General features: G+C 42.8%; 1 protein-coding gene across 6 annotated transcripts in view; it reads right to left on the reverse strand.

Moving 5' to 3' along the window:
- Positions 1 to 1,783: 1,783 nt before the first annotated feature.
- Positions 1,784 to 18,889, reverse strand: part of ptpa (protein phosphatase 2 phosphatase activator) — a 43,403-nt gene continuing 26,297 nt past the window's right edge. For 3 of the 6 annotated variants that reach the window (XM_061698293.1, XM_061698295.1, XM_061698292.1), the window contains 2 exons: positions 10,729 to 10,836; positions 5,415 to 8,583 (listed from right to left, as the gene is read on the reverse strand). In XM_061698293.1, coding sequence (XP_061554277.1) covers positions 8,497 to 8,583; positions 10,729 to 10,836 — 195 coding nt within the window. In that variant the 3' untranslated portion in view covers positions 5,415 to 8,496. Of the gene's footprint in view, positions 2,846 to 5,414; positions 8,589 to 10,728; positions 10,837 to 18,889 lie in introns of those variants that run through there. The other 3 variants (XM_061698294.1, XM_061698297.1, XM_061698298.1) reach the window with 2 other exon arrangements.

Genomic DNA, 18,889 nt, shown 5'->3' on the forward strand with positions numbered 1-18,889 from the left:
ATTGCGTTGCTTCAACAAAACCCAATGAAAAGCATCCATTCCTTTTTTTTTTTTATATGGCTAATTCTGTTTAGGGTCACAGCTGACTTTCGATGGACTACACCGGATCGGTCGACAGTCAGGTCATTGTAAATAGCACATTGGCAAGGAAAAGGTAACACGAGGGTGAAAAGTAATACGAGTCATCCATCCAACCGTTTTCCTTAGCGCTTCTCCCCACTAGGGTCGCGGGCGTGCGAGGCAGGCCACACCTGAAACTGGTCGCCAGCCAATCGCGCGGCGCATATAAACGACCGTTCGCGCTCACATTCGCACCTACGCGCAATTGAGAGTCTTTCAATGAAGCTACCGCGCATGTTTTTGGGATGTGGGAGGAAACCGGAGAACCCGGAGAAAAGCCACGCAGGCACGGGGAGAACACGCAAAACTCCACACGGGCGGGGCCGGGGATTTGAACCTAATGCTAACATGTCTACGAAACGAAGGTTCATGATCTGCAACATGTCTTCTGAAGATGCTAATTACATTTATGGATATGTAAATGCCTCTTAGTGTCTTCGGTTCCTTTTTTTTTTTTTTTTTTTTTTAAATTCTTTTGATAAAAAGTCTTTCTTTGACACTCAAGCTGTGTTTACCATCAATGCTACAGGGGAGAGCATCGTTTTGGAGGCATCTGTAAACTGAAGCATCCTGCTGTGGCAGCCATTTTGCATTCACACAATAGCGGAGAGCGAAACAAATGCTGTTATTTCGGACGAATGTATGTTGCAGCTACCATTATGATGACCGTATAAAGACGAAAGTGCAATGGGTTAAATGAGTAGTTAGGATCATTTATGCACTTGCATTCGCAGTTTGAAGGGCAACACGTAAATTGTGCAACTCACATGAATTTTATGAAACTGTTCACGTCACCGTTTGCTCGTTAATAAGGATTGCCATTATGATGAATGCTTAAAATTGTAAACAGCCGATAACCTTTTGAAAATACAACTTTAATTGTGGCTCTTCCAGCGCGGGAGACACAATTACCACATAAACCAAGATGGCCTAAAAAAACATTGTTAAATTATGTGGAAGAAAAAAAAACAAAAAACCAAATCACATCTTCACCCTTATAAATCCTATGAAAATGACCCATATACCACAAGTACAATACAGGTATTTGTAGCATACTGTGTCTTTCAGAAAGCGATATCATGTGCACACTTGTGAATGTTGGCTGTCGGCAATAGCGATGGCCAGTTCAATGTTTGAAGAAACCAATGGTTTCAATGCTGACTTTTTCCGTTCATGTGCCAGACTCAACAGAGACCCGCTACATTGCGAGCTGAACGCTATTGAATGCTTCCTGTGATTTCAAGAACGAGCATTTATGGTACAGCAGTGACTCATCTGTAAAACATCTCTTATGTGGAGACTTGAATCCTCTAGAAGACCACAGTTCAATGGCTTCGCTATAAAAATCCAGAAATGAGGATTTTTTTTTTTTGGTCCTAGAAATGTGTCACACGCCGGTTGAACTTTCGAAAAGTCCTTCAATAATCTTTGGACTGCTTGCCAGTCACTGCAGTCTAACATCTTGTACGTGTGGGGATTTCCACCTCCATCCTTGAGAGGGTTCATTGTATAGGGGGCGGGGGGGGGGCGGTGGACCTGCACTGGAATTGTGGATTTGCATTGGTATAGTTTGTAATAGAACTCTGTAGACACATCAAAAAAACGTTTCCCCATAACAAGTTAACCTTAAAAAGACTCACGCAGACTCACATTAGAAGAGTCGTCCAATCCCAAAACGTAATTTTTTTTATGTCAACATATTCGAAATGAAACAAAAACAAAAAACAATTCCTAAATAGTTACTGCTTTACATTCAGTCGAATGACATAGGAAGGTCCACACACAAAAGTTTATTAAATCAGGTCAAGTTAATGCAAAAATAAGCACAAGAAACACAAAGCGTGGTATTTTCATTTCAGAACTTTGGAATACAGACAACAATCATAATTTCACAATGAAATGTACTTTGATTACTCAGGCATGAGTAATCAAAAACCTTTTCCCCTATCCATATAAATTGACAAACCAAAAATAATCACTATTTGTCATATATTCAAATCATCGACTATATTCACCTTTTTCCTCTGACATTAGCTGCTCTAAAGGTTGCAAATCTGAAGGCAACTAAAGCATTCATTCAAAAAAATAAAATAAAAACGCATCCGCTCCAAAACAGTCTGAACCGAGGTTGATCCGGGATATAAATACAAAGACAATAGAAAGATCCGAAAATAACAAATCCACAACAGATGGACGGTTTAAACCTTTGCACGCCTAATACACAACTTGGGTGCTCAGGCCACAAAATGGCAACTCTTAAGCAAATGCAAGCAAAATCCATTTCTCTTGACTCAAGACATCTGGATGTGGTTGGGAGTGCACCAGTGAAGGACCTCACATCCTTTTTCTTCCAATTTGGTTAGCCTGGAACAAAACAGGAATGAGCAAGAACGCATTGTTTTAATTCCCGAAAGGGTGTGTTCTGTTATCGAGTGCGTAGGTGCCGATGCACGGAGAAGTCGGAGCTGTCAACATGTGCGCCGAACACTCAAGTTGCGTCTGAATGTGAGGTCGAACAAGCCTTCGTGACCGCATTTCACATCTGCAGTGCTGTCAATCCACGATACGATGTTGGACAAATGGGCAAAAGGTCGATCTGATGTGCTGGGATTTTGGTCTTTCATCGTGTTCCTTAATTCATCAATGAGCGTCAAGGCTTTGACGGCTGGATCGACAGCAGGCTCCCAAATTTGAAGTGCTGGATAACTGGAAACTTCTCCAAACACTAGAAATCGTTGCAGATAGACAAATGTTAACAGGGGGGAAACTAAATCCATAAAACTGCTGAGCAAAAGCGAAACAAGTATATTTTATGCTAATTTTGTACACAGTCATCTTTTCGTACCGCAATTTGATATTCTTCAATTACCAGTGTAGATGCTATATACTATCATTAGTTATAGTTTAAAATGTAACAGCCATAAAGTCATAACCCAGAGGTTCAACGAGGTCCAACGAAATGGATGCTGGACTTTTGGACTTCGCTATATACATGTTGTTGTATAGATCTTCATGTTGGGTTGAGGTACTTCCAGCTGGGAGACTGCGAGCCGCTATCACTGACACCAACTGATCACAAAGACAAAAACTTGGGTTTGGTGTTGCACTGCGAGATATTTCCCAAAGGGTTTAGTTTTTGGTTTTTTTCGTTCATTAACTTCTGCGTTGACCATCCACGAACAGGATGTGAGACGCATCTTCAAACACCAAAAGATCAACAAAGCGGCACACCCAGACCTTGTCGCCCCAATCCTGCCCTCAAAGTCTGCAGGGACCAACTCGCTCCAGTCTTCACACAGATCATCAATAGATCTTTGGATCCGTGTGAAGTACCATCCAGTTTCAAACGCTCCACCATCATCCCATTCCCCAAGATACCTGCAATCTCGGGTCTGAATGATTACAGGCCTGTCGCCCTGACATCTGTGTTCATGTCCTTTGAATGCTTCGTGCTGGACCACCTCAAGAGCGTCACAGGTCCCCTCCTGGACCCCCTTGCAGTTTACCTACCGAGCAAACAGGTCTGCGGATGACAAAGTCAACATGGGACTGCACTTCATCCTGGAACCCCTCGACGGCACAGGACCTAGGCGAGGAGCCTGTTCGTGGACTTCAGCTCTGCGTTAAACACCATCCTTGAACTCCTCTCCTCCAAGCTTCTCAAGCTCAGCGTCTTGCCTGCCATCTGCCAGTGGATTTACAGCTTCCTGACAGGCAGGACACAGCAGGTGAGGCTGGGGGAGGCCACCTCATGTACATGCACCACCAGCAACGGGGTGCCTCAAGGTTGTGTCCTCTCTCCGCTGTTCTTCTCTCTCTACACGAACGACTGCACCTCAACGCACCCGGCTGTCAAACTCCTGAAGTTTGCAGACGACACCACAGTTATCGGCCTCATCAAAGACGGTGACGAGTCTGCGTATCGACAGGAAGCGGAGCGGCTGGAGCTGCGGTGCGGCCGACACAACCTGGAGCTGATCTGACTGTAGAGATGATCGTGGACTTCGGGAGGCGTCCTTTGCCACAGCGGACGCTCACACTGTCCAACTGCCCTGTGTCGAGACCTTCAAGTTCCTGGGAATTACAGTCTCTCAGGACCTGAAGTGGGAGATCAACATCTACCCCATCCTCAAAAAGGCCCAGCAGAGGATGTACTTCCTGCGGCTTCTGAGGAAGCACGGCCTGCCACAGGAGCTGCTGAGGCAGTTCTACACAGCGCTCATCGAATCGGTCCAGTGTTCTTCCGTCAGTCTAGTTTGGTGCTGCGACAAAAAAAAGGACAAACTCTGACTGCAACGGACAATTAAAAGTGATGAAAAGATTGTCGGTACCTCCCTACCCACCCTTGAGGACATGCACGCTGCCAGAACTAAGACAAGAGCATGCAAAATCCTCTTGGACCCTCCACATCCTGGTCACCACCTCTTCCAGCTCCTTCCCCTCAGGTATACGCTACCGAACAATACAAACTAAAACAAGCAGACATTCCAACAGCTTCTTCCCTCTTGCGATCAACTTCTTAAATGGTTAACTTACAATTCCATTGCCAATTTTGTCTTGAGTTTGTTGTCATATCTCTGTCGGGCCAATTATACATGACTCGTGCACTCACTGTAGTAGTCTCGCCATGCTGCACTATTTGCATATCTGTTGTTGACCAACACTGGCCACTCATGCCAGAGGAGCATCTGCAACATCGACATTGTCCCAGATCATCGCACGACTCGTCACTTTAAACTGCGGACATTTCCTGAAGTCTCTGCGCCCTTTGCACAATGGTCATTGCACTGGACCATTGTTCTATTAGTCATTTCAAACTGCTCTAATTGCTAGAGGACTCTGAATCTTTCTCCACATTGTCCAAAAAAATGTAAATAAAATTGTACCGGCTCAGTGACGGCGTTTTTTTTTATGTCTTTCTGTCTCCAAAGTGTTCTCTGTCAATTGACTGCCTGTTGTCGTACTCGAGCGGCTCCGACGACCGGAGACAAATTCCTTGTGTGTGTTTTGACATACGTACGTGGCAAATAAAGTTTGTCCTGATTCTGATTATCCCAAACGAACAATTTACAACAGAGACAATAAACCAGAAAGCAACGGATTGTTATTTTCAACTTATTTTTATCCTTAAAACTGAACATTTTCGATTAAAAGTTAGGTGTCTTGCGAATTGGTTCAAAGCCATCCAGAAGTGTGGTTTCACAGATTCCAATCTAGTACGTAACTTATCTTTATGACATATTTACATGACACAGTTAAAAAAAAAAACAAAAAAAAAAACGAAAAGCCATTTAGCCATTTTTTCACGGGATAACAGACTAAAAACGGGGGTGAAAAACGGTCTCTAATTGAGAGTTTTCAGTTCCGTCGACCGACCCAGTATGATCAAAATAGTTTCTTTGCATGCTTGAAAAGTTCCTCGTACAGCTGTTTACAGCCATTATCAAAACACTCCATTTACACGCAATGTCCAAAACACAAGACGCTGTCATTTGCATACCGTGCCTGAAGCAAGTATGCATGCACCAAGTGCTTATCCTCCAAGTCTTAAGGCTTCTTTATACGGACGGCGGCTGCGCTGACGTCACTGCGGCGGACCCGCACGTGGTTTGCCTTTATACTCGAGCGCAACCCACACGCGCAGTTTTGAAAATGCTCTGCAGTTCACCTCCAAGCCGGGGGTGTCGCTACGGCTGGTAGTGGCTAGGACGCCACAGGGTGGGGTTTCCTCTGCATTTTTTTGGGCCATTTCCGGTAGCCGTTTTTACTTTCCTTTCGGTACCAAGGAACAAAGCTACAAAAATGGCGATCGTGGAACAGTGTCTGCTAGAACAAATGGACCTAAGACGACCAGATGATACGTTTTAATTACGCTGCAAAATCGACCGAGAAGGCGGCGGCGTAGACGGTATGTCGAACCAAGGGGCACGCTGAGTGCGTCATCGCAGCCTGTGACTAAAACGGACCCATCGCGAGAGATGATTTCCACGACGTTCGACACGCAGCAACTATTTATGTCGAGTGCGCGGCAAGCTACGCAGAGGTGCTGCGCGGGGGCAATTCGTCGGTCACGCGATGCAATGCGGCGTTGTCGGACGCGCGAGCGGCGGGAGTAATATAGAGGCCTTTATTCAAAAGTGCATTTTCAATACTTTACTCTCGGCGTATAGAGAATTTGTCTCCGCTGGTCACAGTAAAGAAGCACGACATAGCTCATTATTTTTCAGTGGCACACACAGACCAGCTCTGTGTTCCAGCCTTCATGAATGAACGTGACGTTCTAGGCATGGCCTCCATTTTCAAGTTTTCATCTTTGTCGCTTTCAGTGTTCACGACGGAACAATAACGGCGGTGTTTTCAAACATTTTGAGACATGTTTTTTCAAAGTTAGCATTCATAGTTGTCAAAGAACATTGAATCGAAACAACACAGTTTGTACTGTGCGAACGGGGCCTTAGTTTTACAACACTTTCAGACAAAACCAGTAGAGTGTATATTTATGACACCACAACTGCGGCCATTGGAGATACTTCATTTTGGATGAGCCCTTGTCGAACACGTGATTGGTGTTTCTTTACGAAATCATATTGCCAACGACCGGAGTGACGTTCATACTATACGAGTACACGTAATTGTTTTTGAAGAAAAAAAAAAAAGTCTTTACTCTTATCATCACGTAAAGGTACGAAAGACATCCCGATATCTTTTGTTTGCACCCGAGTCGGAGTCCAAGTCACTTACTTTTGAGTAACTGCCGAGACGGAGTTCTGATCCAATACCTCAGCAATGCATTGAGAACAAATGAGAGCACAACCCAATTGGCTCGAGTTTCTTCTTCTTCTTTTTTTTTTTTTTTTTTTTTTTTTTTAAATTTGGTTAAAAGGTATTCCAACATGATACCTTTTCATATGGCTACCAGTAGCAGTGGTTCAAACCAACAAAACAAACTCTTTTTATATTGGTGGTGCAGCACAAAATAATGATGCAAAGCAAATGACCCGTCTTCAACTCAAACCTTCAAAATATAAAAACAAATCCCCTTAAAGCTCTTAAATGGTCAATGAATCGATCTCACACAGAGCAGTAAAGTCAAATGAGCTGGCCTAACTTCGCTTCAACCAAAGAATACTGACTTTGGTGTCGCGGTCATTTGGGCAATGCAGTTGTAGTCGTTTGTGTGTCGCCCGTAAGCGACGTCATCGAGCAGCCTCTTTGTGTCGGTTGCTGCTCGATGAGCACGCCTGCTAATAGATGGACATATTTGATATAGCTCCGCTTTGGTCAATCAACTCCCTCACGTAATGCTAAGTAACGTGTAGTCTCCTTTTATTTGGTTCCTGTATGAACAAATAGGTGCTGTGCAACTGGTCTGAAGAATGCTAAGCATGTTTGTGGAACCCCAGCAGTCGTGCGGACGGCGGTTTTCTGCCTCATCTTTTGTACGCTATCAAACGAACCCAAAACCGGTGTTGGGAAAGTTCATTTTCTACCCGAACGACTTCAAAGTTCAGTTCGCTGCTCCGAAAATGTTCAGTTCAGTTCATAATTCAAAGTTTTCACCATTGCAAAAAATGAACTTGTCCATAGCCCAGTCCCCCCCCATGTTGCCGACGGGCCATTACCCTCAAAATACTGGCATTTCTTTTTCTCATTGTTGCCACCGATTCAGTCCACACTCGCAGCCACTTGCAGCTTTCACCCCACAATCTCAAAAACATAAGGGAAAAACGTTTTAAAAGACCAATTACAACAAAATATGGGACATTATTGTCCCATAAACATTAATGTTTATGGGACATAAACATTAATGTGCAAACAAAAACACGCAACACAGTATTTAACTGACTATAATGGGCAAAATATTTTATCTCATCTATTCTATTCTATTAGAAAACACAAATCTATTCCAGATGATGACAGTGTGATCGCACAGCGTTTTAATTCAAGCATTCTGATACAAATAGTTTTCCTGGTAATCAATTTTTACAATGATGTACTGCATGACAAGATCATGAACTTTTGACTTTTATTACGGTTGGACTCTGTCGAGAATGTTTTGTTTTCTGGATCCACAAAGATGCATTCAACTGGGTAAAAGCGGCACAACTTCACACGCTAGGTAGGGCCTTTTGGGATGATCAGCGCTCACAAATTTCTCCAAAAGCTTGACACTATCTTCATCCAAAGGTGTCATTTCACGCCTTTGGAAACATTAGCCCCTTTCAGACAGAATAAGCGCCGGATCCTGCTTTCCCCAGGCCGAGTAGAACTCTGCCTGAAACCTTGTGTGGGGCCAGCAAAAGGGAGTGAGGAATGCGAGTCTGCTGATGGTTGCTCCAGGCTTGGAGGAAGGTTGGGAGAGAGGGAGGGGTGGATTTAATGAAGGGAATGGCAGTGTAGAAAGAGAAGGGGGAGGGGGAGGCAGACAGCTTGGCCCCTCAGCTCTTTGGGAAGACTTGCAGGCTGCTCTGGAAAACACAGGATGTGGGCATGCAGGCGGGAGAAGGCTTAGACAACCCCCGCATACCCCACCCCTACCGCCCACACACACACACACACACACATGCACAATTCCATTCTCTCCCTTCCTCACTTAACCCTTTCCTGCCTCTTCTCTCTTGCTCAGATGGTGAAGGTCTCGAGTTTCTCTAATATCTTTATTTGATTATTCTTTTTTTGGGGGGGGAAATAAAGTCAAAGACAACACTGCTTCCTTAAGGAGATTGAATGACATTTACACTGACACCTAACTGGAATTTTCAACAAGAAATGTTGCGTAACGCTCAAGACGATGCAATATCCCGCAACTTCAGGACAATGACAATTTGCAGTATCATTTGGACTTTGTCTTAGGCAGACATTGTCACTCCGATACTCAACTAAATCTAATGTTGAAGTCTCTTCCGTTGACAACAAGTCACATAATCTCAATTAACAGTAGCCCCTTTCACACCGCATTCCGGTAAATTGGCGCATCAAAGGCGTAACAGTAGAGTCGGGATTTATTTCATACCCAGTGTTCGCACAGCAGTTGCGGCTCGTCCCGTTCAAATAATTCGATGCGTGGCAACAGTCAGCGCGACACTGACACAAAGGGCCGTTTGCAGCGAGTCTTGAGTATTAAACTTCACACTCTGGTCGTGGTAGTCAACATTGTGACCGTGACTTTGTCAAGAGGCCAGCAAATTCTCACGTCTACTTCAACACCCCAGAAGCTCATTCGTACCTTTCACACCACACAGAACAGTGAACCGTGGAGTTAAGGTTGTGAAAAGGTCGGCAGAGATGGGTGACAAAGTACTATACGTAGCCAAATTTCCATTTTCAGTTCATTTAGCGACACTGGTTCGGATCTGCAGATTCTGATTAATTAAGGTTGGGTTTCCACCTCGGGGTGGGTCGTGAAGGGGGGGTGGGGCTAGCTTCATTACCTATCAAAGCAACATGAGATCGTAGCAGCATGTGAATTAATCGAACGGAGAAGGGGAAACAAACAAACAAAAAATATATTTATAGGAGCAGCGCTGTGCGCTGACGTGAGCCGTCGCAAATCGTCATGAATAGCTTTTCCCGAATTATTGACGACATATATATTTTAATGGGGATTTTTGTTTTCTTTCCATTTCACTATTTCATTTCAATGCCATTAGAGAATTGACAATGTCGACCAATCAGTGGACTGCAGCGTGTCTAGCTCAGCCCTAACGAGCAAACCGTAATGTAACATCCAGTACGGGCTGAATATTATGCTAATAGAAACGCTGCAAACTGCGCAAACTCAAACCCTTTAGTAGAATTACACGTGTGTCTAAATCACTGCAGACCAACTGCAATATCTTATGCAGTATGTACATGTGGCTAGTTAAGTGTCGAAGGAGAAGAGTGGCTCCTTTAAGAGAGCGAGGCGTGTATGCTGTGGGTGAAACTAAGAAAGGGGGGGTGGGGGGTGGGGGCACACACAGAAGAGCAGAATGTAGAACAGAAAGTCGAATGTGAGCACACACTGGTCCGGCGAATCCAACTCGCTAAGTAAAGTGGCCTGGAGGTTAGCACACCTGCCTGGTCAGAGACACACATCAGACATGCAGATGCTTCCAAACCTTCCTTCGGGGTGACCGAAGGGGGACTGTATTACAGGAAGACATTTGATCAAACCTTTGTCTATGATTCCACCGAACAGAGTTTGGTTCACCGTGGCATGCTTTGGAACAGAACATCAACATCAACATCAAATCTTAAGGTGATATCATCCTCTTAACACTAATCTGCAGCACGTTTACTTGTCTAATTAGCCAATTCCATTAATGTGTGGAAATAGGAATTATCCACGTCGAATAAAAAAAAGCCTGAAATGTATCCAACTATTGCTGCTGTTGCCTGCCAAATCACAAATCACAAACACAAAGTAAGAAAGTATGGCCCAGGTTTTAGGCAATGTTTTGATCAAGCTCCATTCCGCTCTTACTGGTGTGACTTGGATCGCTAAATTCTACGACAAAACTTTGATGAGATTTAAATGAAGCATGATGAATTCATTTTATAATCAAGCAATTATTTATAAAGTCTATGAAGTACGGGAGAACCAGTAAGTGAAATGAGCAGGCTCACCTCAGCCTTGTACATTCGAATCAGACCCTGGTTGACTTTGGACCAGGAAGGAACAGCGCTGATGTTCCACAGCTGGTTGGAGTGCTCGGCAAATGGACCGGTCTTCATCTAGAAAATTCAATCAAAGATGGAAGACCAAACATGAAACGATGCAGGTGTGGCTCTGCTACACTTTCACTACAGTTCATACGGTTTCCTTTCAAAATTTCAAGCAGTTGTCTTTGGTGGTTGTCGTTCGTCATTGCGGCTCGTGTCTTTCCAAATCACGAGATGTTCCCATTGATCTGATTTCTTCACAATAGAAACGCGGGTAACTGTTGAGTTTTTTTGGTTGTTTTTTTTTTTTTTAAATCAGATCATGAATGTCAAATCAAATAGAAATTAATAATATCTGAGAGTCCACACACAGCTGCCACCATTTCAATTTTTAAGCGCACACAAATCAACCACACATGCATTGGGCCCTACAGAAACATTATTTGCTTTATTCAATTAAATGAGAGCATGATGAAGCTGTTTAAAGAACAGACTCAAGTGTGTGTGTGTGAGGGTGCGAGATATTGTGGCGCATATCCAGAAAAAGCATGTTTTACAGTGACTTATGACCATAAATATGGCTAATGTTGCCATATGCACTGCCAAAATAACAATAGCGACATCTGCAACATACCGCATGGTGTTTTAGACGTGGGATGAAATATCCGCGTTTGGGCAGACGCAAGACTACATCATCATAATCATCATCTGCATCATAAAGCTGTAAACACTCATGCGGTTGTTTTTTGGGGGGGGGGGTCATTTCGGTTGGCCTGCAAAGGCTCTGCGTGTGTGGCCACGTGACCGCCTTGTGCCGTCTGATCGGTGAATTGTCGTCAAACAACACTCGAGATCACGTTGGATTGGCACAACGCCGCCCTACGCTGGAAACGAAGACGAAGTCTAAAAATAGATTGCGCATGCAAAAATGGATAAATAAAAGTAGCAAGCGGCATGTCGATCATTGCAACGGAGTAAAAGCATCAATTCTTCTTTACATGGAAAATAATAATAATAATAATAATATATAACATATGCCGTAATAAATAAATCAAGTAAAAGTAAAAAGTATGGAAGTACAATTTATCCAAAATGTTACTTGAGTAAATGTAACGCGTTATGACCCACCTCTGCCTAGAACCTGGACAACTCAATTGAAAAAGAGATAAATCTTTTAAGAGGAAAAGTAAAAAAATCAACAATTGAGATATGGTTGCACAAATGTACACACCCTCTTGGGGAAGTGCCTGTGTTAAGAATGAACAAATCACATTCTAACTGATGTTAAATGGGAGTCAGCACACAGCCACCACCCTTTAAAGTGCCCGAATAAAATTCAGCAATTCCATTTTTGTAGCCACATCTCACAGTACAAGCCATTGCCCGCAGAGTTTTCACATTATGATGGAGATCTCATCGTTCGAAGGTGTCAGTCAGGAGAAGGGTACAAAAGAATTTCCAAGGCATTAAATATACTACAAAGGGGAGAAAATACTGGCCAACAATGACTTGACCCAAAACTGGACATCCCTTCAAAATGAATTCAAAAGATGAGAATGAAGCAACATTGAAGGAGGTGCATGGAATTTCTGGTACTGGTACTGGTACACGTGACAACAATATAGCGTCTTCGTATATCTGGGCCATGGGGCGGGCTGGCAGGGCTTCAGGCCAAAATACGTTACGGTCACATTAAACCGAGGTTGAACTCTCTTGGGCCATAATTCCAAAACGTACGTTTGCCACAAACAACACTGCTCATCACTAAAAGAACACAAGACCTCAAGTGAAGCATGGTGGCGGCAGCTGGGGCTGTTTTTCTGGACCTTAGTCAAGGTAAAAGTAATTATGAACACTTCCTAATGCCATTCAGTGTGAGCACAAAACCTTCAGGCTTCTGCTAGAAAGAAAAGGCTACGCAAATAGTTAAATTGCGGCAGGTGTGTGCTGACTCCCATTTAACACACATTTGGAAGTGACTGGTTAATTCTGAACTCACCCACATCACCAGTTATAAGAGGGTGTGAACACTTCTCCAACCACATGATCTCAGATGTTTATTTTTACTTCCCATCTCTCAAAAGATCAATCGGATTTTTCAACTGAGTTGTACAGGAAAAAGTTTAGAAATGATTTATATTGGTCTCACTTTTGTTTTTTTTGTTTTTTTATATCACAGAAACCTGATATTTGAACATGGGTGTGTCGACTTTTTATATCCACGGTATTACTTAAGGGCTGCGTTTAAACTGCACGATATGGTTTTGTTGATTTATTTATAGCGACCCATATCCTGTATCAATGCGTTTACATTAACTGAACTCATGAAACTCGCATGCGCCATAACGCAGCTCAACAACTAGTTTACAGGACGACAAAGAAAGAAGGAAAAAAAAAACAAACAAACGAAAAAGAAAAATTGGACATATGTTTAAGTGGCCTGGGAGATTGAGTCTTCCCTCCCATTGGCGTCAATGAAGGTAACCTCAGCATCACTCTGCTGGCTGCTGCCGGCAGTTATTTTCCTTATTGAATGAACTATATACTGCTTATGTACCATATTCTGTATCTCTCTCTGTCTCTCTCATGCATAATATTTACATTCATCAGTAACTGCTTTTTGTAGTGTGGCTTTTCAACAGTTACGTGTATTTTTTTAGGCAGATGTGTATGTGTGTGTGTGTGTGTATACATCGCCAATCGAAATATTTCAATGACATCAGGCTCACGTTGAGGCAGATATCGTCACACATATTGGATTGTTTTTTTTCTTCATTTCGGAGAAACCTAATCCAGATCTGAGGGTATCTGATATCAGGATTACCCCAAATCAAATTGTGCTAAATATATATATATATATTTTGCCATGTATTGTGAGTTTAGTTTGTTTGCAGACATATCGAGGGTGTGTCATTGACTGACATTTGAACTGTCCAACAATTTAAAAAGAAATCAATGAAAGTATAAATAAATGAAATAAATGAAACTCTTTGGATTAGTTTTGCTGCACTAACCGCACTGCACGAATATCTGCATGTAGACTTTGATGTGTCTGATTTGAACGTTTAATTCATTGTCTTTGTACTCTCCTCAGTTCTGACTGCCTGAAATGAGTCACAAAAACAAGAGAAACACAAATGATATGTAATTAATTATTGGAGTTTCATAATTGACACACAAAGTACAAGCGCAGACACATACAGAAGCTTGTAAGCAGAATTGCGGGCTCAGCTCCAACACGGCTTCCGACAAAGGAACTCCACTTTCCAGCACGGGACAAGTCCAGACGAGCTGGTTCCGTAGATGTACTACAGTCTGTCCGAGTCCCTCAACTACTACATCTCACACACACACACACACACACACACACTATGCGAACCTGTGAATTGTCCTACTCGACTACTGCGTTCTAAAATCTGATGTGAGGGAGGGTACCAGCTGCCTTTAAGCAAGTATACGACAAAACAATAGGGTCATTGAAGCCAGAATAATAAGCATGGAAAAAGTGAATTTATGAATGAAGTTATATGCTGTTTTCCAAACATCTTTCCCCAAGAGCAAAGGAACCCAAACCCAGACCCTGGGGCATCAATCTAACAACTCCCTCTTTTTTCCATTCCACCCCCACCGCTCGAGAGACTTTCCATGGCTTCGCATGAGAACGCAAGGGGGGAGGGGCATGGAAGAGGGAGGAAAGGGGAAAGGGGGGTGGAGACAGCCCGGATTCCCTGGAGGAAGGAGTGATTCACAGCAGCATGTGGGGAAGGAAGTGACTCATGTTTAGGCTGATGCATGCACGCACACACATATCCTTGTGTGTGAACGAAAAACGGAATTTGCGCTGTGTCGAAGTATCCACGTGTGGAAAACAGGACGCTACGTCTGTATGCTAACAGTCAACACAATGTACTACATGTCATTGAACCAAGAAAGAGACTGAGGCAATTTATAACTTCAACAGATTGAAGTAGTCTAATTTGAGCTTTGATCCAATGAAAATGATTCATTCAGTCTATCCTGAAAGTTTCACCAGAAAGATCCCCCCCCCCCCCCCATGTAAACCATATTGAATGTCAGAACAAACACGACAAAACTTTAGCTCTTGCAAATTTAGCTTAGTTTAATTTAAAAACACCGCAGCGAGGTTCAGCGCTCCTACACGTTCGCACAAGGGAAGCGATTTTGCGTTTGTTGTTGAATAACATTTGATGGCATCTTTCTGGTTGATCTGAGAGAAAGAAAAATATTTAAGCAGCAGCTCCTCCCATCTCCAGTCGGCTACCGTCTACTTGGCCTGCACTCTCCAGAAGGGCTGGGCCATTATGGAACAAGTCATGATCACAATTATCTCGATTGATATTGAAATCACGATTGATAAACACAATTATTCATAGGTTTGGAAAGGTTGGACTTATGCAAGCACCAAATCTTCACTTTGAATATAACTTGATAGAACAATCAGAAAATAACTTAGGAACAAGTAAAATAACAATATATTAAATAATTGAAATAAAAAACAAAACTGGGCTGACTGTATAGTTCATTATACATATTTGTTTAAAAATATATATCCTTCTCTCAATATGCTGGCATTTGGCAAATGTTGGTAATCCTAAATCAATCCTAAAACAGGAAAACGTTAGTCGGATTTCACGTCACGGTCAGCGGGGGAAGCGTTAGCCTTTATACTACTAAGCGACAACGGTATCTGCTGTTCCTGCTGGATGTGCCCGTGGTCTATTGGGGGCAGTGTTATGCGATGCATGCATGGAGCTACATATTACAGTAAGCTAAAAGAAAAAAATTATAATAATAATTTAAAAAATTCATCACGACAAAATTAATTTTAAAAAAGGGGTAGAAGAAGAAAGTCACAATAAAACTTCATTAAACTTGCACTAGGAAGAATATATGCCCGTGAAAACATGCACGGGTAGGTTCAATCAAGACTCTAACTTGTCCGTAGGTGCGAATGGTTGTTTGTTTGTATGTGCCCTGCGATTGACTGGCGGCCAGTTCAGGGTTGTACCCCGCCTCCCGCACGAAGATAGCTGGGATAGGCTCCAGCACACCCGTGACCCTAGTGAGAATAACCGGTACAGAAAATGGATGGATGGATGGATGGACAGACCTGGAACCAAAAAAAAACCCAAACTACTTCATCAAAAATACAACTAATTGCTTTCGGTTGAACTCATATTGAGAAAAGGGGGGTTGATTAGTTTAGGCTTATGGTGTGGGTCAAGCACCAATTCCCTTCCCAGGATCGATAACATGAGCAAGTCAAGTCAGTACCTCAGTCAATACGTCAGTTAATTCATCAGTTCCTCATCACTTGTTTGAACGATTGCTTTGTTTGGTTCTCACAAGGACCTCAACCCTTGAAAGCTGGACTGCGATTAGCTCGTTAGAGAGAATCGTGACAAATAAAGAAATCCCAAAATGTGTTGTGGAAGTCTGTCTGTGACGGATGGATGAACGCATGAAAGGTAGTAAGTCTACAGAGGCCGCTTGGACACACCAGCGGGACCCTTTCAGGACTGTGAGGAGGGCGGAAGAGGTCAAACGGGAAGGAGGAGAACGAGGGAAGGAGGCAGTGTGTCTGAGTGGGAAAGAGGAAAAGGATGTAGCATGCTCAACCAACACCACTCCCCGCTACTTCCCTCCCAAAAACCAAAACAAAGCGTACAGTTCTTGCTCTGGCACATAACCAGCAGAATCCATCTGCTTTTCCCCTGTCTTCTTTTTCCTGAACAATATCACATTTAGCTGTGCCCCTACAATGTCTTTTCAACAGATTCTTGTTCTTCTAAAAGATAAAATAAGTCAATTGGGCGATGCAATGTAAGCAGTGATGGAATACAAATAAAACAATTTCAATAGTGCTAAATGGCACAAGTGAACCCCACAATAACCATAACTAATGGGGACCTCCATGCATTGTGATCCCCATTTGAAAGACAGTGGGCCCTCACCCATTAACTGTGTTTGAGAACAAACTGGCCCACAGGTAGGTTTTGGATTGACGCATATGCTAGACCATGCGGACTGGTTCTCAAAGCAGGCTGGGTGGGCATGCAACTTGTCGCGAGCATCACCAGATTGCTAGGCATTTGCCATCTTCATACCATTATGCTTTATCAGTGGAGCTTTGCGTATACTTAAAATATATAACATGGACATACTCGGTTTAAAGAATTTAAATTATAATAATCATTTTTTTTTAAACATTAGTTTTCAGCCACGACTGATATGACCAATGCATATCTGTTGCCCTATTCCTGGAAATTAAACACTGCTTCGGCTGTGCAGAGTTTCTCCAGGTTGGAATAGTGTTGTGCTCCAGACTACACTATCAGAGACCAAGACTTTGGGGAGTCCAGACCAAGACTGGGACGAGTCGAGGCTGAGACAAGCAGAGACCGTGACAACACCAAGACCATCAAAATTTTGGAAATTGTGGACGTCGTGTCCTCCGGGCCAAAGAGGAAAAGAACCATCCGGACTGTTATGGACGCAAAGTTCAAAAGCCGGCATCTGTGATGGTACGGGGCCGTGTTAGTGCCAATGGCACGGGTAACTTACACATATCGTGAAGGCACCATTCATGCTGAAAGGTACATGCAGGTTTTGGAGAAACATACGCTGCCATCCAAGCGACGTCTTTTTCCATGGACACCCGTGCTTATTTCAGCAAGACCATGCCAAACCACATTCTGCACGTGTTACAACAGCGTGGCTTCGTCGCAAAAGAGTGCGGGTACTCGACTGGCCTGCCTGCAGTCCAGACCGGTCTCCCATTGAAAATGCGTGGCGCATTATGAAGCGTAAAATACGACAAAGGAGACCCCGGACCGTTGAACGGCTGAAGCTGGACATCGAGCGAGAATGGGAAAGAATTCCACCTACAAAGCTTCAACAATTAGTGTCCTCGGTTCCCAAACGCTTATTGAATGTTGTTCAAAGAAAAGGTGATGCAACACAATGGTAAACATGACCCTGTCCCAGCTTTTTTTTTTTGGAATGTGTTACAGCCATAAAATTCTAAGTTAATGATTATTTGCTCAAAACAATACAGGTTATCAGTTTGAACATTAACCATCTTGTCTTTGTCGTGTATTAAATAAAATATAGGTCGAGCATTATTTGCAAATCATTGTATTCTGTTTTTATTTATGTTTAACACAACGTCCCAACTTCATTGGAATTGGGGTTGGAGTTTACAAGAGCTGCTAATGGTACAAAGACTAAAATAGCCAATTTAGTTGACTTGGCATAAGGTACAGTCCAAGTACAATATAGTACTGTTAAATAAAGCCAATTTAAGGTGGAATTAAAACCGTTTTCCAGAAATATTCATCTCGTAAAGACAAAATTAGATTGGCTGCTGTTACTTACACTTAACATTAACTTACTTGTTTAACACGTGTGTTAGTAACACAAGAATTGAAGGTATTTGTTAGTTTTACCAAGCGCTTCTCCTAATAAGGAAGTTGAAGAATAGCAGTTCAGTGCTGGTCTCGACTGGTCTTGACGGAAAATCCCAAGTCCTGCCAGTCCAAGACTGAAACAAGACCAAGACAGTTGGGAGTCGAGTCTGAGACGAGACCAAGACCTTAAAAATGTGCTCTCAAGACCAGTCTCGAGTGCTACAGCACTTTGTTTGGAGTTTTTGCTCCATTTAAATTTGTTTTTAAAGTGGCAACATTTTGCCACTTTTTAAAGTTTTGTCTTTGAGTTTTTGCGTGTACCTGTGAGTGTATGTTAATTAGAAGAAACAAGCACACACATTTAAACTGAATGAGCACAATGAGAAAAGAACATGGGTACGAACAATTTGGCTAATCAAGAGATCATGACAACACAGAACAGCCTAACCAAATGAGGCCATTCTTGGCAAATTATGCCCATTGTCCTTTTAATATAACAAAACACAACTATATGAAAAAAATATGTTGTCATAAAGATTATGGCAATGTACAGAAGCTATCCTTTACTGATAAAGATCTCGAATGTTAAAAAAAAGATAAAGAAAAAAGTGCTGAATATAATTCAGCCTAGAAAAAGCTACGGCTGAGCTTGAACCGTGACACGAGTTCCTGCATTGAGGTATGAAAGTGTCCCT

This window comes from Phycodurus eques, chromosome 15 (assembly GCF_024500275.1).
Source record: "Phycodurus eques isolate BA_2022a chromosome 15, UOR_Pequ_1.1, whole genome shotgun sequence".
Classification (NCBI taxonomy): Eukaryota; Metazoa; Chordata; class Actinopteri; order Syngnathiformes; family Syngnathidae; genus Phycodurus; species Phycodurus eques.